This window comes from Daktulosphaira vitifoliae, unplaced genomic scaffold, assembly GCF_025091365.1.
Source record: "Daktulosphaira vitifoliae isolate Bord-2020 unplaced genomic scaffold, ASM2509136v1 Scaffold_1, whole genome shotgun sequence".
NCBI lineage: Eukaryota > Metazoa > Arthropoda > Insecta > Hemiptera > Phylloxeridae > Daktulosphaira > Daktulosphaira vitifoliae.
In genome coordinates, this window is record NW_026099572.1 from 36,637,938 (window position 1) to 36,660,978 (window position 23,041).

General features: G+C 25.6%; 3 protein-coding genes across 17 annotated transcripts; 1 reads left to right on the plus strand and 2 right to left on the minus strand.

Moving 5' to 3' along the window:
• Positions 1-574: 574 nt before the first annotated feature.
• Positions 575-17,161, plus strand: LOC126900489 (solute carrier family 52, riboflavin transporter, member 3-A-like). 13 transcript variants are annotated; one of them, XM_050676242.1, is made up of 10 exons: positions 14,151-14,422; positions 14,485-14,552; positions 14,691-14,780; positions 14,860-15,059; positions 15,118-15,340; positions 15,402-15,537; positions 15,611-15,751; positions 16,531-16,680; positions 16,751-16,987; positions 17,058-17,161. In XM_050676242.1, exons 2-10 carry the CDS (start codon positions 14,491-14,493, stop codon positions 17,154-17,156), a joined length of 1,338 nt encoding a protein of 445 aa, XP_050532199.1. In that variant the 5' UTR covers positions 14,151-14,422; positions 14,485-14,490; the 3' UTR covers positions 17,157-17,161. The 13 variants fall into 13 exon arrangements, with proteins under 13 accessions (XP_050532260.1, XP_050532285.1, XP_050532267.1 ...); XM_050676286.1 differs by lacking the exons at positions 14,151-14,422; positions 14,485-14,552 and adding an exon at positions 6,188-6,421; XM_050676270.1 differs by having other exon boundaries at positions 14,149-14,552; positions 16,751-16,975.
• LOC126900544 (uncharacterized) lies at positions 10,832-12,571 on the minus strand. 3 transcript variants are annotated; one of them, XM_050676357.1, is made up of 5 exons: positions 12,490-12,508; positions 12,378-12,425; positions 12,079-12,288; positions 11,696-11,821; positions 10,832-11,077 (listed from the first exon to the last, which is right to left on the minus strand). In XM_050676357.1, exons 3-5 carry the CDS (start codon positions 12,259-12,261, stop codon positions 10,943-10,945), a joined length of 444 nt encoding a protein of 147 aa, XP_050532314.1. In that variant the 5' UTR covers positions 12,262-12,288; positions 12,378-12,425; positions 12,490-12,508; the 3' UTR covers positions 10,832-10,942. The 3 variants fall into 3 exon arrangements, with proteins under 3 accessions (XP_050532314.1, XP_050532307.1, XP_050532323.1); XM_050676350.1 differs by having other exon boundaries at positions 12,378-12,571; XM_050676366.1 differs by lacking the exon at positions 10,832-11,077 and adding an exon at positions 11,308-11,373 and having other exon boundaries at positions 12,378-12,519.
• A 987-nt stretch (positions 17,162-18,148) lies between the features above and the next one.
• Positions 18,149-22,260, minus strand: LOC126897220 (deoxynucleoside kinase-like). The gene is made up of 5 exons (XM_050670642.1): positions 21,916-22,260; positions 21,699-21,838; positions 21,175-21,293; positions 20,948-21,102; positions 18,149-18,645 (listed from the first exon to the last, which is right to left on the minus strand). The coding sequence occupies exons 1-5, from the start codon at positions 22,207-22,209 to the stop codon at positions 18,427-18,429; spliced, it is 927 nt and encodes a 308-aa protein (XP_050526599.1). The 5' UTR covers positions 22,210-22,260; the 3' UTR covers positions 18,149-18,426.
• Positions 22,261-23,041: the final 781 nt, after the last annotated feature.

Consider the following 23,041-nt stretch of genomic DNA (forward strand, 5'->3'; position numbering starts at 1 on the left):
TCATACATTAGTTACATACATTTTATTTTTTTACGGGTCGAATTTAAAATTTAATAGACTTTCAAGTCTTCAAATGATGATTATAACGAAAACATTATAATAAATTATTTTATACAGAAAGAAAGATTTATAAATTTAAACTTTTACATAATTTTCAATATTGAGACTGTCTATTTAGAATATTATTTATGTTATTAAAATAAAATAAAAATATTAATTTAATTTATTAACGTTTTAATAAATGTGTATTAGTGAGGATTTTTTATTATTATTTATTTATTATACTATTTAATTGAAAATAAAAATTAAAAATATTAATTCTTTTAAACATGTAATATTACGTTATTTTTTAATTTAATCAATTGGATTTATCTTTCAATAATTAAAAATATCTAATTTTTTTATATTTTTTATTACATTTGTATTATAATAATGCAAATTGTTAAAGAATTGAGAACTATAATAAATAGATTATGAAGTTTTTATTATTAAAAATAACTTAAAATTATCAAAAAATCATGTATAGTTCATTATTGGTATCCTATATTTACGCTCTCATAGGTATTCTATAGCTGTTGACTAGTAAACATAAAATAAGTATTCATTTACCAATATTATCTTAAAAATAAATCACACAACACTGAATCGTTGACATAAGAGTCACTGACATTATTGTTAGACCGTAAATTCCACTTCCATCAAATACCATCATTACAACTCAGCAGGTAAACTTTAGTTAATTATACTTTTGATTATTCGCTTTAATGAAATTATAATAATTTTTTATTTTTAAAAATAGTTATATGATTATAATAGATTGTATAAAACTTTCATGATTCTATAACTAAAGCGAATTATTTTTTTCAACATATATTTACAATAAATTATTACGTCAAAGAAAATGAAAACAAGTGTAAACTTACGATTTTGATAATACTTTATTTTTAGATTAAAAAAGGAAAAAAAATTATCCAAATTATATCCATGAAAAATAAACAAAATACTTAATAAAAAATATTTATATATTTTTATTGTTTTCTTATGTTAAAAATAAGATTATAATATGTTCAACTTTCTTTGAGGCCAATTAATCACGGGAACTATTATTATACCTCCTACATTTTATTATTTTAAAGGATAATTGATTGATTTAAGAACAATACAAATTATTTTAAAGATGTCAATTACATAATATAATGTTGATAGTACACTACTAATCATTAAAGTAGTAATTACAATTATAAGTATTTGTACTACTAGAGATACAATTTTTGATAAAGATAAATTACTTTTTTTAGCTCTATTGATCTATCTATAATTTTATATCGGTTAATAGTATTATAATATTCGTTATCGATTATCTTTAGTATATATAAAAATACAAGTGTTATATTGAAATGATGATACGTAATTGATTGTAGATATATTAATGTTCGAATTATTGAAAATTATACAATCGACTTTTTGTTAACAATTATTATTTTAAGTATTAAACTCAATACTCTCAATTCTTAAAATAATTTACTCTAATTTGTAATAATAAAATAATTTTAAATAATTAAAAAAATTAATCAATTTACTTTTATTTTTAACTTTTGTCATGAATTATTTATTATTAAAGATATAATGACATAGCGTTCTAATTTTTGAATCAACATAGCTAGTAGTTGGATTATCTTAGCAGTAAGTTTATTTATTAAAATTTATTGAGTTAAATGAATTAGTAGAATGATTTTATTACGGATGAGAGGTGTTTAGAAGGTTATTATTATTATTATTTTAACATATTGAATCATATCCTTATATAAAGCTTGACGCTTTTACATATTGAAATTGTCAAGTTTACTATGTTCTTTTTTACTAATCATTCCAAGTTACGATTAAAAAAAATAACTATAGTTAAAATCTTATATGCAGACCTGTGAGTGAGATGCATAGTTACATAATACTGTTATATTCAGGAGTGCCGAACACATACTTATTAATAATGTGTGGAGATGAAAGTTTATATTTGGATTAAGGGAAAATGAACTAAAGTCAATTTTCTTTTCTTTTTTAAGTAATTGTTAGTTTCTTATAAATGCATATTTTACTAATAATATTCAAGTAATTAATGAAATTAATAAGAATCATTAGGTTCTTTCAAAAGGAACTACAATGAGTCTGAAAGGTAAGTTCTATAAGACTGTAGCGAAAACAGCTATGATGTATGGTTCAGAGTATTGGGTGGTTGACAAAAGAATAGAGTAAAGAATGAGTGTAATAGAGATGAGAATGATTAGATGGATGAGTGAAGTGACTAGATAAGATAGGACAAGGAACAAACATATAAGAGGAAGTATAAGTATAGTGCCAATCGTGCATAAGATGAAAGAAAATAGACATAGTTGATGTGACCATGTTATGAGGAGAGAGGAATCAGAAGCTGTAAAAATAGTTATGAAAATTAATGTTGTAGGAAGAAGTGATAGTGGAAGACCAAAAAAGAGATGGAGGAATGTTTTTGAATATAATATGAGAACGGCTGATGTGGGAGATCGTGATAGTTTAGGATAAGGGTTATAAAGGTGAGGAAAATAAATAAAGATATATTAGATTCTAAGGAGATGTAGGTAACCTAAATCAATTTAATACTATTATATATTAGCAATTAAACTAATTTTAAATTAATGATGATAATTCAATATTTCATTTTAATACAATCTGATATTATTAAAATAAATTTGAATACCCAAGTAATAAATTATAATAGGAAAAAAGGTGTAAAAAGGATATTATTATATTGCACTGCTCTGTATGATTATTCACATGTGAATAATGTGTCTGTTAAATAATATTCTTCGATTTTTTTTATTTAATCAAATTACAATGTTATTTACTATAATGAATGGTTTACCTTCATTTCAGCTACATACTTAATGAAATCGATTTAATTTTAGCTTCGATGCGAGGCTAGAAGGTATTGGTTTTACTACAATGTGCTTTTTTTTTTATTCTATTTTTTTTTCTGTCTGTTACCACTTTTTCTCAGCTCTCGTCGAACCGATTTCTTTCAACTATACGTCAAAAGATCACAAATCATATCTAGTCGAAGACATTACCCTCAAAAATTGAAAAAATTTCCCTTGTTCCACGTAAATGGGGGAAACCTCCAAAAAAATTACAAATTTAAAATCGCTAGTTTTCGAAATTTTTTACTTAAAACTACCATAACTTTTTTAAAAATGACCAAATCAATATAATTTTTTTTTATATAAATGCATGATGTCTGTATCTTTTATTTTGTATATTTTTTTTATAAATCTGACCCTTTACTTGCCCACAAGGGGGATTTAAAATGACAACTTTTTCAACTTACTATTTTTACTATTTTAATGTAATGTACTTTATCATGGAAAATTTCGGACTTTATTTATTTTGTCTTCACAGTGAAAATGGCTACCGGAATGCTATTATTTTTATGAGAAAATTCTCGATTTTATTTTTTACATTTTTAACTTTATAATGCTATAACTTATTGAAAATTGTATGGATCAACACAATTTTTTTTATGAGAAATAATATTTATATCCCTTTTTCATTCGACATACTTTATCTTAATCAGGATATAAATAAGGAAATAGCAGATTATGTAGTTTTTGTAATAATCCATTAACTTCTTAAAATTAAGCACTATCTAAAGAGTTGCATCGAAGCGTTTTTTATGATAGTGATTTTAATCACTGTCAGATACCATTATAATTGATCCAACTATGCCACGTCATCATTGTGCTGGGTTTTTATTCACAGAATGGTTGTGTTCATTTTCGATGATAGGATCGATTTTTTTTTAAGTTATCTTTACAACACCTCCATAATCAGAACTATATTTTGTACAATGCCACCTAATTTTTATTTAATTCGTGATGTACAATATACATAATGTAGTAATACAAAAATAAGCAAAAATGTTGTTTGGGTAGTATTTATTGACCAATGTTGGATATTTGGGGATTTGGTCAATTCAGGAGCAGGTTCTATCGGGGTTATAGAGTCCGAGGGTTTAGAACAGTAAAGACAAGTAGATATAAAAAGATATGTATTAAGTTCCTCTCATAGAGGTATTAAACGCTGAGGTATTCTTGTAGTGGCCGGGGTCTTGGCCTCCTATCTGACACCCAGTCGAAGCGTGATGTTAACTGGTATGTGCTTTAGTTGAAATACTGAGGCGTTCATGGAGTGACGGAGGCCTCCTCTCAGACACCCAGTCGAAGTATATGACCAAGCACTAACTAGTTATTAATAATTAAATTAAATGATGTTTAAAAAATCTATTGCTTTACCATTCTTTACTCAGGTTATTAATTCTAAATAATTGAGTTCATATAAATTTACTTACTTCTTTTGTATATATTACGTTCAGATTTATACTATTCCTTTTTTAATAAATAAATAAAGTATCGACGTAAAAATAATTGTACTTGATATCGCTTTAAAATGTACCGGCGACAACACGGGGTCGCGGCTAGTTTGCTCAAAATAATTCAGTTAGAAGAATTCTGAATTTCTTATTGAATTCAGATCTTCAATAAGAAGAGAGAATGAGCCGCTCGCTGACACGCTCGCTCACTGATGTGCAAGCAGAACTAAGCCTTTTTATATTATTTTTAATTACCCCTTCATGAGTTGTTGTCGTCAGCGCATTTAGTGATTCTCAATTTATTGTATTAAATTGAACATAACATGATAGTTAATTTTAAGATAAGATGTATAGTATACATCTTAACATGTATATACGTATATAATAGCTAGTGTACAACAGTGTATATGTTATAACAGATAAACTAATTATTTGTTTGTATACTAGTAATATAAAATACAGAGTATACATTTTTCATTGATAAATGTAAAATGCGCAATGCAAAGCATTAGACATATTACGACAATATAGTGTTCAGTTAGTAAGGAAACGAATTTAATATTGTTCTCATTGTTTATAACAATTGATATGTTTCCTTACTTACTGAACACTCAGTATAGCCATTGTACAAACATTTTTCTTTCCCTTTATTAGATGAAATAAATTATTATTAAAAAACTATAAAGAATAAATCGACGCTCCATCTCAAAATTTATATTTTGATTTTTATCTCCAAGTTGTAGTATATTATTTAACATTTAAAGTTTATAAGTCCAATTCAATATAGCTGAATTGTTTTCCAAAAGTGAATGTCTTTAAAATTGAAATTTACATTGGAGATAATGTAAAAATTTATTTTTAAATCATTATACTGGAAAATTATAGATTTTAAGTTATTGTTGTTTTGAACTAGGGCGTCGAAATATACACAATACTTTAAGTTGATATTTTTCGTAATAAAATATTGTAACAGTTGTTTTTTTTTCCGGTTATTTTTACCTTTTAGAAATTTTTTTCTAGAGTATTTTAATACTCAGGTATTTTTTTCCGGATACCATTTTGCATACACCCTGAGGTTGTAATTTAAAAAATTAACGAGGTCTACGAATTAAAAAAAGAATTGCTTTTCTCATGATAATCTCAGAATTACTTAACTTTTTATAAATTTATATTTTAGTTTGTTGGAATTACCTTTTTAGATAAACTCTCCTTTAAAAAAATTACATTTACATTTGAATATCAAAAAAAAGTTTTTTTTTTGTTAGCCTATCAAAAAATTGCATCAACAATATTTTGGTAGTTTTGATATCCAATTCAAATAAAAATCTAGAGGGCAAAAATGAAAATGCAAAGTGTTTTTTATAAATTGTATATATACAATTTTAATATTGTATACATTGCAACATATTGCAATGTTGGCAATAACACTCAAAACTTTACGTCGCTGTTAGTGTAGATTATACAATTCAAATTTTAAAATTTTATAGCAAAATTTCAATCTTAAAATAAAGAAAAATAATAGTTTAGGTTCAGTAAACATAAGTTTAGTCATTAACTGTAAAAAAAAATTATATAGTAAATTTTTTACGAAAAACAAAAACTATAAAAAAGAGCAAAATTCGATCACTTTAAATAAATTGATTAATTAATTTATGTTGCATTACTTAATCTCTATAAGTGATTGCGTGTTAATTCCACTAGGTCATTATTTATATGAATAGATAATATTATTTAAGAAAACTGAACAGTTATAAAATGATTGCATAGTGTTAGTGCATCTATTATAATTCCGTGTTGATTAAGTTTTTTTAATCCTTGATTTTCATTTCTTGATCAAGTATTTTAAGGGAAAAAAATTTAATTTATAACAGACAATATAAATGAAATGTTAAATTTTTACAATGGCTATTTACAAAATTTATTTTGGTTATAAGAAAAATTATTATAATATACAGTAACTTCACTAACTACACTAACTTCAAAAAAAAACGTTTAGAACATTTAAGACATAATGTTTGAAAGGTCAGTATGATAAATTATTTTAAATCAGATAATCTTTTTACACGAATACAGCTTCAATTATATTTACTCGTAGCTCTAACTTAAACAAGAATAAATTTAATATTTGTGTATTAAAATAAATCTATATACTAGAAGTAAATTATCTCAAATCACATATTTTTCGATATGAGTCAAGACTACTTTTAGAAACATAGCCTTATTCAGAAAATTATTTTAAAGGCGGTCCAAAGTATGTTGGTTTGGGTTGGGTAGGGATTATATATATTTTAAATAATTTTTGGAGAGGTTACATACCTCTAGAGATAGTCTTTTTTTTTTAATGAGAATTTCAAAAAAACTATCACTTCTTGTTCAAAATAATGTGTATGTTTACCTCTAGTGTACAGAAATTTAAATATTATAAAATTTTAACACAACTTAAGATGAACACAATTACACGAACAAAAAAAATTAAAAATTAAATTTGTAAACTTAATAGCATAGTGTAACGTAAAAGGTCTACTCATTGGTAATGATGGATAAAAAAAGTAAATCTTCAATTTATACTTCAAAAAAATTAATTAACTTTTTTCAAACCATAGATTTTTATTATAAGGTTTGGATTGTTTAATATTATTACTAACATCCTATACATTATCATATTCAACTACATTTCTGAATACGTCCTTGGTTTTATACTACTTGTAACAAACTAGTTTTATACCTGACCATCGTATTTATATAAAAATATTGTGGTTCTTTAGAACAACATGGTTAATATTGTAGTGTCTGGCCAGTATAGAAGTCTTTATACTGTTGATCCAAAATTATGGCTCAAAAATTATCATTTCAACTTTATAAAACTATGACAGGTTAAATTCAATAGAAATTAGTAGTAAAATTTGCGCAGGTAAATGCATACAAATATTACATACAAACACTTCACTTGGGATAGCTGATTCAAGACGCTCCCGAGACTTTTGGAGGTGTCAAAGCTTATGTACCCGATAAAAATGTTTGTAATGTTATTTATGATTTATACTATTTTGTTTATGCATATTCTAAGATATTTAAGCCAGAATTTTTTTTTCAATATAAACTGAACATTTTTTTGTTTTTGCTCAATAAAAATTTCAGGGGGGATTCAAATACAGACTGCTTTAAACCGCAGTATTACCTCATTTCGCCTAACAAACAAATTATGTTTTTCGTGCTCTTCTCATGAGTCCTCATATGGTCAGCGCTTGTACTTGTACTTCAACTTGCAGACAATTTAACAAGCCTCATCATACAGTATAACACATTTGATAGATATAACACAATTGATTTCAAATCAAATATTTCATCGACTAATACTACATCAGACTCTGAACAATCTCCATCTAAAAAAACAAACGTCCAGTATGCCGTAGGGCTGTTACATTTTAAACATCAAAAATAAAAAATTTACATTGGTCTTATGGGACGTTTTAAATTGTTTATTTATGTTTTAAACAGATTTTTTTTAACAACCCTGGTTTGACGGTGCCGCACGTACAAAATGCACCGTAGTGTTCGTTATAACAACGACCGTTACGTAATAATTATCATTCGGTCCGCGTATTATTAGCAGCGGTTCTCAATTTTAGGCAATTACCAGCGAGTGCGTAATGGACTCGCCCGTCGTCCGTGTCACACAGAATTATTAGACGACCCGCAATTCGATCAGCCGGCATGTATTGACATGCTCACCGGTAGCGACGTGTTTCTTATTTGAATCGACTTAACATAAAGGCCATTCATTCTGAAGGACTGCCATCAGCAATTAATACCTATCTCAACTAGGCAACAGTTCGGTTATAGTGCGCTAAATTTGTATTGTTTTTTGCACATCTTGTTGTGCCCTGGCACCCTCGAGCTTTCGTATCTGTGCACACCTTTAGTGGTCGGCCCTGCCCGTCAGTGAAGTATTTACTTCCTAAGCGACTACACTTGTAGCATTAATCCGTTTACGTCTTAGCCCTTTTTAACGCTAAGCATACATACAGTTAACTTATCATTGTCATAATTCACCATTCATCTATTCTACGTTATACGTCGAAGCTTTAATTGTTTTATTTATTTTATACCTTTTCTATTTTGTCCATAGCCGCTTATAGGCCATTTTAGTAAAAAATAACATCCTTTATTTTAAGATTAATCACTGAAGAACTTTAAATATAATAGTTTAATTATTGTTATGTAATCATTGTCGACGCGTCATTTATTGGATGTACGGTTAGCCGGCAACCACCCAAGTGACCCCACTTACCAGCTCCTTTAGCGATCGAAAACAGGCTTAAGACGACAATCTAGTGCGGTGCACAACTAGATTTCCTACGGTCTAGCTGCCTTGTATGAAACAGTGTCGTATACATTTTGTCAAAGGTAATATTACAAGAAAAAAATTTCATTACATTTCAAATTAAAAATAGTCATCTTCTAATAATTTGTCTCGTCATGATACCATAACCCTTTTTCTTTTGTAATCTCGATAAAACTTATTACATTATATATTTTATTTGTATTATTGTACACGCCTTTTTAATTTGCAGCGTAGACGAAAAAACACATCTAATGACCAGGCAAATGAAACTATACAGCTTAGAAAGAAGTATGGTAGTGGAAAGAAAATGGTAGGTATATTAAATAAGAATTATTCACCCGAATATACTATTCGAAAGAGGCTATATACCATTAAATTGATATAAAAATGTAATGATATAATGATTCAATAGAATATCTAAATTTAATAATTAATTTCCCAATAAAATCCAAATACATATATAAGTGGCAGACAAATAAAGTTTAATCTAAGGATTTTTTTAAGTACATGCAATACATTTTTATTTAAAAAACTTTCATACAAATTTTTTGATTTCAACCTCATTCATCTAATAAATATGACTTTTATTTACAGGTTTTTAGATCTATTTACACTACTATTCGGAATTGGTGCTTGGATATTAGTCAATAGTTTATATACGCAATTGCCATTATTAATTCAAACAACCCCTGAAGGATGGACATTGCCTTCATACATATCAATCTTAGTACAAATTGGTAATTTGGGACCCCTAACATATAGTATTTGGCGCACATATTTTGGAAATAAATATGACAGATCACTAACGGTATTTATTCTTATTGTGGGCTCAGTATCAATGTTTCTAATGGCTGGTTTTTATAAAACTACGCTAACTATTTTTGGTGAACCACATAGTGTTTTACTGTTTTTACTTACATTTGGAATCGCTATTGTCGGTTGCACTAGTTCAGTTTTATTTATTCCCTCATTAAGCCGATTTCCGGGTATATACTTAATTACTTACATGATTGGAGAAGGTTTAAGTGGTTTATTACCTAGTTTTATTGCGATTGTTCAAGGAATTAGTTTAACATCATGTACTACAATTGTTGAAAACGGACATAATGTAACAACGCGCAGTACAACAAATGCTAATTTTTCTAGCAAATTATTTTTCGTGATGATAGGGTTTATTATGTGTGCAAGTATGGTGTCATATATATGTCTCGAATATTTGCCAATTTGTAAAAAGGAAAAATTAAAAACAATAACAGAAGCTGTTGAAATTAATGAACCAATCGAAGATAAAAAAAAATCAAGAATATTTTTATTATTTTTACAAGGAACAACAGCTTTTTTTTCTAATGGATTATTAATAAGTTTTCAATCATTCTCATGCTTACCATATGGAATCTTTGCATATCATTTAGCAACCAATTTTTCAAATATAATAAATCCAGTTGCTTGTTTTATATCACTGTACACTAATCGAACTTCCAAAAATGTGTTAAATATATTATACATTATTTGCAAAATTTCAACAATATGTTTGTTGATAACTGCATTTGCAAATCCTACTCCACCTTTATATAATACAACTACAGGAATAGTTATAATTGTAAGTTTATATTAATAAAATTTGTATAAAAAGTTGCATGTGAAAATGTAAAAATAAATGAAGAGAGTAATTATAGATACATTTTTTTAACTTAATTTGATTTATGGGATCTTTAATATTAGAAAACTATAATTTATAAAATATTCTCTATAATATATTCATACTACCAAATATAATAGCATTTTTACATAGCTTCTTTTTCCATTATTTTATTAAATTTTTTTCTTTAAAAAATATATATTTAACATGTTTTTATATGAAATACTTCAGGTTTTCATTTGGGTATTATACTTTGGATGTGCCTCTTATGTGAAATTATCCATAGCAGCAATATTACGTAATCAAGGCAATAAAGGATTATTCTACTATGGTTGCATCACTCAGATTGGATCAGCTTCTGGAGCTTTAATAGCATTTTACATTATTAATATTGCTAAAATGCTAAATACATTTGATCCATGTTTAAATGTGTCAGAAGTAAAAGACATATAGCATAGATTAAACTTTAATTTTTTTAAAGACTGTATAGTAAATAAATTTTTGTAAAAATCTTTATATAAATTATAATAATTAGATAATAATATACATACAATTAATACTAATCTAAAGAAGCAGCAGCTCTTTCAAATAAATTATTTGATATTCTAGACATAGATAGCAAAATTTGTGGTATATTTAAATCAAATTCACGATTTTCAATTGAATGGTTAGCATTATTAGATTCTGTAACATTCTAAAATAAAAAAAATTTACATGAAATTAACATCATGTAAATAAATCAAAATGGTGTTTTTATTAACTTTTTTATGAAGTTATCAATCTAAGGGGTCGGCCTGGCCAAGTGGATAGAAACTTATATTTCGGCGCACACAGTCCCAGGTTTGATTACCAGGGTGCAAACAAGATTTTTTTGTGATTTTCTCATTGGTAGTGTTTAGTGCAAGCCGGTCATTATACCCATCCTGTCCATCATTGGACTTAGCCAGGAACCATCTTTGACTCCCTAACGTGTGAAAGAGGGCCACCACCCTTTGTAGCATGTTAAGTTCAAGAAATAAAAGGATATAAAACTGATACTTTTTTATTTGAAGTTAACAATTTGAAATTTATTTACGTTAATTTAAAATCTACAAAATTTTCTATTTAGATTTTCAATAATAGTTAATATATTAGTTATATTTAATAATATAATTAGTAATAAATATATTTATTAATCAACTACTAAAAGCATATTATACTAAGTAGTTAAAAATTGAAATGAAAGTATAACCACGACATTTAAAAGAGGAATAAGTTGATTCAATTTTTTATTTCTTAACAATAATAGAATACTTGGAATAAAATTACTTACAACATTAAAACTAACAGACATATCAGGTGATTGGTTTGCATTTTGAGTCAATTCTTCATGTGTATTAACATTTTGTCCATCATAGGTAATATTATCATTTTCACCTACTAAAACGAAACCACTTGCCTAAAATGGCAAATATTTTAAAAATTAGTTTAACAGTAAGTGAAATTAATAAAATATTTTATTTCAATATCTATACACTTAAAAAATAAATGAATGTAACAGAAAAGGCTAAGAAATTTGTTTATACAAGAAAACTTGCATCCCTCCATAAAAAACAAGATTTTTTCTTGAGAACCGTATTTTAAGAATAGACCAAAAATATTAATAAAGAAATATTAATTATAAAAGTATATCAATTAAAATAATTTAAAAATTACCGTTTCATCATCATCGCTAGATGGTAGTAGATTATAAGGGTAGTTCCATTGGTCGTTTGTTGGCATCATTTCAATTATATCATCAGCTTCTCTAATCTCTTCCATAGTCAAATCTATTATATCAAATAGTGGAAAAGGAAATCCTGATTTATCATAGTCTTCATGTTCTCGTTTCATACACATTTTTTAAGAAAAGCTTAAATGAATGATCTAAAATAAAGAAAATTGTATAACAATAACTGCATTCTCATTTTTTTTTAAATTATAATAAAACAGAAAATATAAAGCTTATCAATTACAATTAAAAGAACGTCATGTATTTCATTTAAGTAATGTGCTCATTATTCCTAATAAAAATAAATAAATAAATGAACATATAAGTCACCAAATATTAACAGACAATCATAATACTTAATAATAAACACTTATTTATAGATAACAAAATTTTATTTAAGTATGTACTCCTTGAAAAAATAACTAATTTAAAATTTAGTGAAATTCTTTTTATGTAATATTTACGCAGTGAAAAAGTTTCAAAACATGTTCAGGGTTACCAATCTTTAAAAGTAATAAAATTACTTATTGAAGATAATCGATTTTATAATAAACTACAGAACAGATAAAATGTTATCTTAGTTCGTGTATTGAACCCAATTGTAAATGATAATTAAAAGTAGTGATCGAATGATTTCGTTAATCGAATTATTAGTATATTATGACATTTTCATAAGAGGGAATCTCTCGAAATTAAAATCGTTTATCGTATGATAAAAACAATCGCTTAATTTTACTGATTTTCAGTATATTTCGATAATTAATTTTTTGTCTTCAATTTTAATTAGGTACTTAATCTACTCGTTTGAAATACACCTATTATGAATGAAATATATCTATTTATGTATTTACAATAAAATATTAATATTTTATAAATTTATATACAATATAGCATCAAACCCAACTTAAAAGTTGACACTCATTTTAAAATTTAAAAACAATTTATTAAATTATGAAATATTCTCCGGATTAAATAAAAATAATTAAAATAGATTAAAAAAGATAAAAATAGAAAAATTCCATATATCCATGTACCTAATTTGAAGTTTCTGAAAACCCTTATTGAAAGCTTATAAGTAATATAATTTTTAAGTACTTATCTTTTAAGTTAGTTTTCGTAATATTTAAAATCCTTTTTACATACTTGACACATAACAGTTTTATTAATAGTATTTTTTTTTAGTATTCCCAGATAACAGAACGTTATTTACAGTCCGATCTCATATTTAAATAATGAAAGTTAATAAGTAAAGTACTTTAGAATTATTAAAATATAAACAAGTATCCAGAGACGTATTTAGAGAGAGAGGCAAGTGGGCACCATCGTCCTAGTTGGCAAATTTATTTTGAAATTGAGGGGCAGCATCATTTTTTTGTAACCATAATATATGTAATAGAGGGATATGTAGGAGAGTGAATAAAACTTTACCCGGGGTGTCAATACTCTAAATACTTCTCTGCAAGTATAGACTTGTAAGATGATTCAAAATGAAAGAAAACAATCGTAACTCACAATTCGTCAACATACACATATTAGTTTAATATGGGTAATATAGGTGTATTATATGATATTATTAAATAGTAAGCTTATGAAAAAAAATCATTTGATATAAATAGTCATATATACTGTCTTTTTATAAACGTAGATCGCATTTTTATGTATCCGTTCATACAAATAAGTTTTAATAAATAATAACAATCACCAAACACACCCGTTGACCTATAAAATAACTACCAGATAAGATAGCGACCGCCTAATACCTTATTGAATATCATAATAAATTTATAACAGCAAGTTTTCAGGACTTAAGTTAAAAATACTATATACTAATGTGTGTATACTATTATTGAATATTAAAATATACTAACTCAATTACGAAAGTAGTGTAAATATTTATCAATTGAATGTCACGGCAGACAACAATTCGAATCATTTTGAGATCGATAAAAAATTCGATTATTTTACTCATTATCGAACTCTCTCGATTGTTTTCATAATCGAAATATCTCAACAATGCCCATCACTAATTAAAACGTTAAAAAATGTGGATTAAAAGTAGATTTATGTTCCCAAAAAAGGTCATCTAGACCATATAATTATCTTTTAATATATTTTAAAGAGAATAAATAAATTTATTCACAATAAATAAAACCGTTTAAAATATCTAAGTTCTATTATATAAAAAATGCAAAGTCATTAATTGAGATATTGATAATAGAACGTTAAGACACGTGAATTAATTGTATGTTTGGATAGCTTTGTGCTTTGTAATTGTCCTTCAGATTTATAGTAATTTGAATAAAAGCATTTATTTCTTGTTTAAATATAGTATTTAAGTTCTGATATTTCAGAATTATATGATGTGTAGCTTGAACGATGGTTGTAATAAAATCTTTAAAGATTCCAACACTAAAGATGCGTGGGTTAATTTTTAATGTTATAATAATTTTAAAGAATACTAAATCTTAATATTTATGTTTTTATTTATTACTCATCTTTTATTACTACATTTCCAAAAATTAATAAAGAAATTACTAATTTATATATTTTTATCTAGATTAATTATAAATGTGAATAATTCAAAATGTCGCAAATGCCTTATTCAAGATGGACATGTAGTTCTTAGAAAAAAGGATGTATATTGCAAGTATGAACATTTTGTAAATTAATAAAATATTAATGAAGAACTTAATTAATTAAAGTATCCTTTTTTTATAATATACTAGAGATTGTTTTATTCCTATGGTTATTCATAAGTTTCGAGCAACCTTAGGAAAATCAAAATTGGTCAAACAAGGTGAAAATGTAATGATTTGTGTGAGTGGTTCTCAATGTTCTATCTCTTTACTACATTTGATATGGTCTGGCTTGCAACAAACAACTCATAAACGACTAACTTTTACCCCAGTTGTTTTGCATATAGATGGTATGTATTTAAAAATTTACATATCCATTTTTATAAGATATTTAAAAAAAATTTTCAGAAACTGTTCTGTTTGGATATTCAAAAGAACGATTTATTCAATTTAAAGAATTATTTGAATCCTATAATTTACCATACTATATCATATCGTTTTCCTCAGCATTGTATTCAGAGAATGTTTTAGATGAAGATTGTTATTTGCAAAAATATGATAAAAAACTAAAATCTCTGTTTAATAGTAAATTTGATTTGACACTTAAACAAGACATCTTAATTAGACTTAGGTATATAATAATAGTTATTATTATATAATTATTATATATACTATTTTTAAAAACTATCTAGGAAGTTGGCTATCATTAGAATAGCTAGAGCTTTAAATTGTACTAGAGTTATGACAGCAGAAAATGAACAGAAATTATCTATTAAATTACTTTCTAATGTTGCCTTAGGTCGAGGATCCCAAATTGGCAATGAAATAGTAAGTTAGAATTTTAACTTGTTATACTATTCAATTTCAGTTTTGAAATTATTTTTTATTTATTATAATTTAGGGCTTAGCGATCAATAATAAAAGTATTAATACCTCAATAGTTTTTTTACGTCCACTTAGAGATTTGTCTGCAAAAGAAGTATCATTTTATGCATTATTTAATCAACTAAATGACTTAGAGCATCCAAATTTTTTAACTAAAGTATGTATTTTCTTTAAAAAAATTTTATTAATACTTTATTTTATCAAAAAACAATATTAAAAATAAATATTTAATGTAGTTGAATAAAGCATTTTATTTTGAAATCATTAAAAATTAATATAATCAATCTTCTTGTTTTTCCTCACCTTAATCTCAACTACTTGGGGTTGGACATCTTATTCTAAACTTCCACTTGACATTATTACCCACATCAGCCGTCCTTATATTGCATTCAAAAACATCCCTCCATCTCTTTTTTGGTTTTCCTCTACCACTTCTTCCTTCAACATTCATTTCTATAATTGTTCTTATAGCTTCCGATTCCCCTCTTCTCATAACATGACTAAACCATCTAATTATATTTTCTTTCATATTATCTACGATTGACGCTACACCTATACTCCCTCTTATATGTTTGTTCCTTATCCTATCTTCTCTAGTTACTCTACTCATCCATCTAAGCATTCTCATTTCTACTATACTCATTCTCTGATCTACTTTTGTAACTGTCCTACATTTTGAACCATACATCATAGCTGGTCACACTACGTTTTATAGAATTTACCTTGCAATCTCATTAGTCCGATTTTACGACTGGGAGAGGGACCGTGGAAGTATTCTTAACCCCTATCCATAGGGAAAAACATTAATGTAATCAATAATTTTTTAAACGTTATAATCAAGATAAAATTATACTAAAATTGTATGAATAACAGATATTTTAATGCATATGATAATTTAAAGTAAATATTTATTTGTCATGTATTTCTTTTTGTTAGACAAATGAAGATGAGTCAATACAAAAAATTAGTGAGCAGTTTATAAATAGTTTACAAGAAGAATTTCCGTCTACAATATCTACAATATTTAGAACGGGTGAAAAAATTGTTGAAAAAACTACAATTGACAACACTTGTGTAATTTGCAATGTATGTATTTTTATTTAGAATTGTCTTATAAATTCATTGCCAAGCTAAAAAATGCTTAACATGTTTTTAGGGTATCATGGATACAGATATGCCTCTTTCTTCGTCTGTTGAAGCAACTAGATTTTCAAAGTATGTCTCTCAAATGGGAGTCAATGCTGTGGAAGCAAATCTTAATGACTTAAATTTGAAAAAAAAATTAAGAGAAAGTTGTTGTAATGAAGATTGTAACTGTTCCAATGAGAAATTTACTAAACAAGATATAATTAATTGTTTATGTTATGGATGTCAACACATTGTACAAAATTTAGTAAAAAAAAAAAATACTTTTATTTTTTATCAACTCTCAAGTAAATCTTTCTTATTATGTTATATTTCAGGACTCAGTAGATGACTTACCAGATGAAATTATAAAAATTTGTAAAGAAAATCTTGCTGATAAAAGTATGAAAAAACAAATAAAAGATTTTTTATTGTGACAATATCTCAGTTGTTTTAGATATTTTAAATAATTAGCATGTTGTTAAAATGACCAGTTTTAAAATCTATCCTATCTTTAGTATAAACTAAGTGATTAACAGAGTATTTAATAATTTTGAAATCATCCTTTAAAATATAAAATTACCCTCATTTAAAATAAAAGGGATTTTTTTCTTTAATTGGAATTCTAAAAATAAAAAATTTTTATAATTTAAATGGTTTATCAAATTACCAACCCTTAAATGTTAATAGGTTGAAAGTGATAGTTTTGGTGAAGATAAAACATTAGTTTAATATTTTTCTAAAATTCTAATGAATCAATCTATTAATTAATTAATCTTTGAAAAAATATGTATGTTTTATTAATGCTAAAATATTTTAGGGAAGCATTATTTGTTTATGTTACAACTATAATATTCTGGGTTTTAGCCGGTAAAACAATTCTTATAAACAGAGTATCAGGTAAAGATTGAGTCCTGACTGATTTCCGTATTTCTTTAAAATATGTTATATGAAATGAAAAATAAACAAAAATATTTTTTTGTGATTATTGTAAAGAAACACCCCCTAAGTTTATTGATGGGATTTATGAATATGGGACTAGTGCTCATAGTCAAATTTTACAAACTAAGTCATTGATTTAGAAGTGAATCGAAAGGTTTTGTTTTAAGATAACAGAAATGTCATACTAAAAACGTTAATTTATTATGAAGAAAATTTTAGTTTGCGAAAAGTATTTGTCCACTTTTTCTTGCAATCAGTGTTTATGAAAAGTACAAATTTTAGTAAAAAAGTTAATGACAAGAAGTATCTTACTACTAATATTTTCTATAGATAATTTATTAGTTAAATCTGTAAAGGTATAAAAATAAAAAACTAATTTTTACAAATACATACATCTTTATTTAGTTATGGAAAATTTATCATATAGGTACATTTTTAACATGGATAAAATTAAATTAAGTAAACAAAGTAAATTATTATAAAACAAATTGTTTAGATTTGTCATAAATAATAAATTGACATGTTCGAAATAATAGCTTATTATCTCAATCGAAAAATGATTGATATCATAATTGTTTCAAACTTAACAAAATAATGTTAAATTTTATAATGCACATAAATTTAAAGTTTCTTAATAATAATATAGAAAATGACTACTTAAAAATAAATATCCTTCAGTTTGTACAACTAAAGAAGCCATTTATTTTACCTGTATGTTAATAAAATATAAATTTAAATACATATTAATAAAAAGAAAAAATTATACTACACACGTTGACTGGGTATAAGTGTAGGGTCAGATAATAACTTGCAATTAGGTGACATATTGTTTTGAATATCTTTCAAAATTTGGTCATTTTCTATATTTTTTACTTTGAATTGAGGTTCAACAATAGCTGATGCATTAGCAGTTATTAAATCTCGAACAAATTTGAACTGCTTTTTAACTGATTCCATATCCTGGTTAGCATCAACAGCAACTACCTAAAATTAAAGAATGTAAATACTTCAATTTTAAACTAAATAAAAACTATGTATAGATTCTTAACTATAGAATCTATTTCAACGATTAAGTTTTTACTTATGCTCCAAAAGAATGTTATAATTTTATCATATATTAATATTTTATTAAGTTATTTAAATCAAGGACCACAACCTTAATAAAATATCAGTTACATACATCAGGCTCATTCAAAGTTAAAATTTCAGTTTTAAATCGTCTTCATTAAAAAAATGAATGATTACCATAATATAATCTTAGAAAAAAAAAACACATCTCCAGGAATATTTAATTATAATTTCAAATAGTAAAAAAATTACCAGCACAGTAGGGACACAACATTGGCGGGACAAGAATAGATGATATCTGACAATTGTGAATATCACTCTCATAAAACGCTTTGATGCGAATCAATACAATTTCAGAATAATTTGTATATTTATAATTTACAATAATGATTTGAATCCATATTTTAAAAAATTAAGTATTTTAGTATGAATCAATTAAGTTTAAAGTATATCATATTATCAATATATTATTTTTATTTAATGCATAAAATATTATAATTTAATTAAGTTTAAATTAAATGAAACTATATTTTTAATGTTATTCTCTTTTTTAAACATATCTATAAAAATATGTTAAAGTTACCCAATGATTTTCTAAAAGATGACAAGTAAAAAAAGTCTCCATATAAATTTACCAGTTTTTAATTTTTTTATTAATAAAATTGTTTATCTTTTTACATTTATTTTCAAGAAAACTTATTTTTATTTAAATTGATATTTTTGTTTAGATTTATATCAATTTAAGTTGATTAATTAAAATTATCGCCTATTACTGCTTTATAATTTACAACTTTTTTGAATTAAATACAGAACTTAATTAATTTTTTGAAAAAAAAAAAACCCCCACTGAAGATAACTAATGAGTACATATCAGTGATCACATATGATTACAATAATGCTAAATTCCTGAAATATTTAAAATTTTAATATAGTGTGATATTTTGATATTATGGTCAATTATAATCCAACTACACAAGTACTTATTAAAAATCAGCCTTATGAATACTATAATCTAAGTGATTCACAATATCAATAACTATTGGATTGTTATGTTCAGAGATCATTTTATTAAAATTATGTTAATTCTTAATTTTTTATTTGAGACAGAAACCGCTTTTCAAAAAATAATACTTAGATTTAAACAACTGTACTCTATAATAATTATGTATTTATTTATTGAAAAAATTTGCTGGCTATTTTTCATTAACTTATAAAAATATACAAGGATGTCATTAGATTAACCCATGTAAGCAAAACTCGTACAAGGTTTAATGTTTGATAACTAAAATTAGATAAGTTATTCATTTGTTATATTTTTATCAAGTCTAATTCTATGAATGAAATAATATTTTTATTTAACATATACATCAATAAATTTTTTCATGTCCATCACTGATAATATATTAGTTGTAAAATACATACTTAAAAGTTCTAAATATGTATTATGAATAGTTAATAATTAACCGAGGATGTAGTCCTTGATTAAACTATGTTTCCGGTTAAAATTTTTTTTAACAAGTCAAATCTTTAAAGTAAAATGATTTTATGTGAAATGACCGATTTTTAAGTATCCTAAACAAACCAACAATTAAATTTTTTCATATCACCTGATAGCATGAAAAATCAAATAAAATAGTTAAATCTTTATTAAAAGAAAAATTTTTGGAATCCTTTTTGAAATTTGACAAGCGATGATACTATAGTACATTTTTTGGATGATTTGCGTTACATTTTGGTTCTCATACTTACAGTTTACTATATTATCAATATGAGAATATGTTTAACTGATATAATATTAAACACATTAACTTACCCACCAAAACAATAAAAAAATCCTAGTAGTTAATTTTTGGTAAAATCCCGACATTTCATAAAAATTCGAATAAAAATAAAAGACAACAATGTTTTATATTAAAATATTGGTAACTAAAAGTTATTTCTTAGTACAAAAAAATAACCAAGTAAGATTTTGTAGGTTAAATAGTCCTATAGAAAATCATCCTGAAATATCAAACTATAATTTGTTTAGGTGATATGTTTTTATAGTAAATACATATTGATGAGTATTTTAACGATAAATGATTACTAGATGCTTAGGTATAGTGATCATAAATATAAATACCAGTTTCAATATTAACCGAGTTTTACTAGTTATGTTTCAATTGCTCATTCACTGCCCTATCCGTAGTGTTATGTATTATAAAATTATTTAGCTTACTGGGACATTTGGAATTGAAGACATTTTAACATTTAACCATTTCTCATGCAAGTCATGCAGGCTTTTAATATAGTCAAATGAAATATCTTTTTCTTCAGGGCGTCCTCTAGTTTTTATTCTTTTAAAAGCAATCTCAGGATCAGTTCTGAGGTAAACTGTAATATTAAAATGAAATATTAAAACATTTACTTCACTATAACTTTACATTTATTTTTGTTGAATCTTACTAATTAAATCACATTCAATTTCAATATTTTCGATCAACCATTGATACCATGCATCAAGTACTGCATATTCTGGAGCCGACATAAAATTATCTTTGAATAAATTTTCAACAAAAATGTTTCTGAAATACAATAAAATTAATTTTTACATCCTACAGATTAAATTTAATTTGAGTTATTTTTAAGTAATATTAAGTAAAATATATCTTACTAATAATTAATTGAATGAATAAGTTTTTAAGTTTAGATGATAAATGAAATGTAGTATACTAAATTATTATGGATAAGAACTACTTCATTTTGACAGTTGTAAGTATAAAGAAAAATAACTTGTTTAACATGTTTGAACTATAATTTTACAGGCATGCTTTTTGTTAATTAATATGTAATAATTATCATAATTAGTTAGTGTAATTAAAATTAATTCAGACTAATTTTTATTTTAACTATCCATATGTATGCTAATAATTTTAAATAACTATTTAGAAATATTAACAATAAGTAGTACATTATGTTAATGAAATTACCTAGCACTGTAAACCGATCTTTCCATAATCTTAATATTCTGATTTGGATTAGGTCTTAATTGGTGTAGTTCTAGCATAGTTCTCTGAACAATTGATTGGAAGGCAAAGCTCCATCGTTTTGGGTCATTATACATAAGCCCCTGCGGGAAAACGGACACTTTATTTTAAAGCGATTATAAAATTTTTTAAATAATAAAATCTATGCAGTAGAAATTACCAAAAAGTTATGGCCGTGAACATTTTGCCATTTTTGAACTGGTTCAGTTGCAAGAAGCACGTTTTGGCAGCCATTGAATTGTTCTAGGAATGTTGTTTTGCCACTGCCTACGTTCCCTTCAATTAAAACTGTGTATAATTTTTTATTATTTTTTGCCATTATGAGTTTAGTGAAATCAATTGCTGATAAACTATTTAAATTGTTATAAGATAAATGACGACGCAACTGTCTTCGAGTACTACACAACGTCAATGACAAACAATAGCTTAAACTCGAATAAATCGAGGAAAACATCGTATTTAACCGCCAAAACTAATATTCCGTTTATCAATTATTTATTATCATTTTGGAAATCTTCACAATCTTATCTATAAGCTACTGAATAACGACATTCATTTAAACCTTTTAAATCGATATTATTATAAAAACTGCAAATAAACAAATTATATGAATATTTTGATGGTTTTTAAATTTATAATCATCATTAATACTGCGACTATGGTTATTTAACCGTATACTTAAAAAATTTTACAATAAAAAGGTAACAAAGAATACTAATAGAAAAGTTTAGGGAAAAGAAGAAAAAGCTATGTATGATATTAATAGATTTAGAGAAAGCGTATGATAGAGTACCGAGAGAGGTTTTAAAGTGGACATTAATGAGAAAAGGAGTCTCGAAAAGGTACATTAATATAATGGAAGATATGTATGATGGCACTTGTACCATGGTAAAAAGCGTAGGAGGATTAACAGAAAGTTTTAGAGTAAAAGTAGGAGTATACTACTGCTATAAGCCCTTACATATTTTCTATAGTGATGGATGAAATTACTAAAGAAATACAAGGAGAGGTGTCGTGGTGTATATTGTTTGCTGACGATAGTGTTAATAGGAGAAAATAGGGAGGAAATTAATCAAAGGCTAGAGGTGTGGAGATCAGGTCTTGGAGAAATGGGTTTAAGAATAAGTAGGAGTAAGACAGAGTATATAGAGTACGAGTTTGACAAAGGTGAACATGAGGTAGGTGAAATGAGGAGTTTAGTGACAATAGACGAAAATGTAATAGAAGAGGTGGAAAGTTTTAAGTATTTAGGATCAGTTGTGCAAAAGAGCGGGAGAATTGACGAG

Bases quoted from the DNA above. Each gene is read 5' to 3' on its own strand.
- LOC126900544 (XM_050676350.1), bottom strand. From the start codon at position 12,261: ATGTGTATGAAACGAGAACATGAAGACTATGATAAATCAGGATTTCCT. The intron at 11,822-12,078 runs GTAATTTTTAAA...TTGCCATTTTAG, and splicing joins CTAGCGATGATGATGAAACG to GCAAGTGGTTTCGTTTTAGT. The intron at 11,078-11,695 runs GTAAGTAATTTT...TTTTTATTTTAG, and splicing joins TGTCTGTTAGTTTTAATGTT to AATGTTACAGAATCTAATAA.
- LOC126897220 (XM_050670642.1), bottom strand. From the start codon at position 22,209: ATGTTTTCCTCGATTTATTCGAGTTTAAGCTATTGTTTGTCATTGACG. The intron at 21,839-21,915 runs GTAATTTCTACT...GTTTTCCCGCAG, and splicing joins TTCACGGCCATAACTTTTTG to GGGCTTATGTATAATGACCC. The intron at 21,294-21,698 runs GTAATTTCATTA...ATTGTATTTCAG, and splicing joins AGATCGGTTTACAGTGCTAG to AAACATTTTTGTTGAAAATT.
- LOC126900489 (XM_050676242.1), top strand. From the start codon at position 14,491: ATGATGTGTAGCTTGAACGATGGTTGTAATAAAATCTTTAAAGATTCC. The intron at 15,538-15,610 runs GTAAGTTAGAAT...ATTATAATTTAG, and splicing joins CCCAAATTGGCAATGAAATA to GGCTTAGCGATCAATAATAA. The intron at 16,988-17,057 runs GTAAAAAAAAAA...GTTATATTTCAG, and splicing joins AACACATTGTACAAAATTTA to GACTCAGTAGATGACTTACC.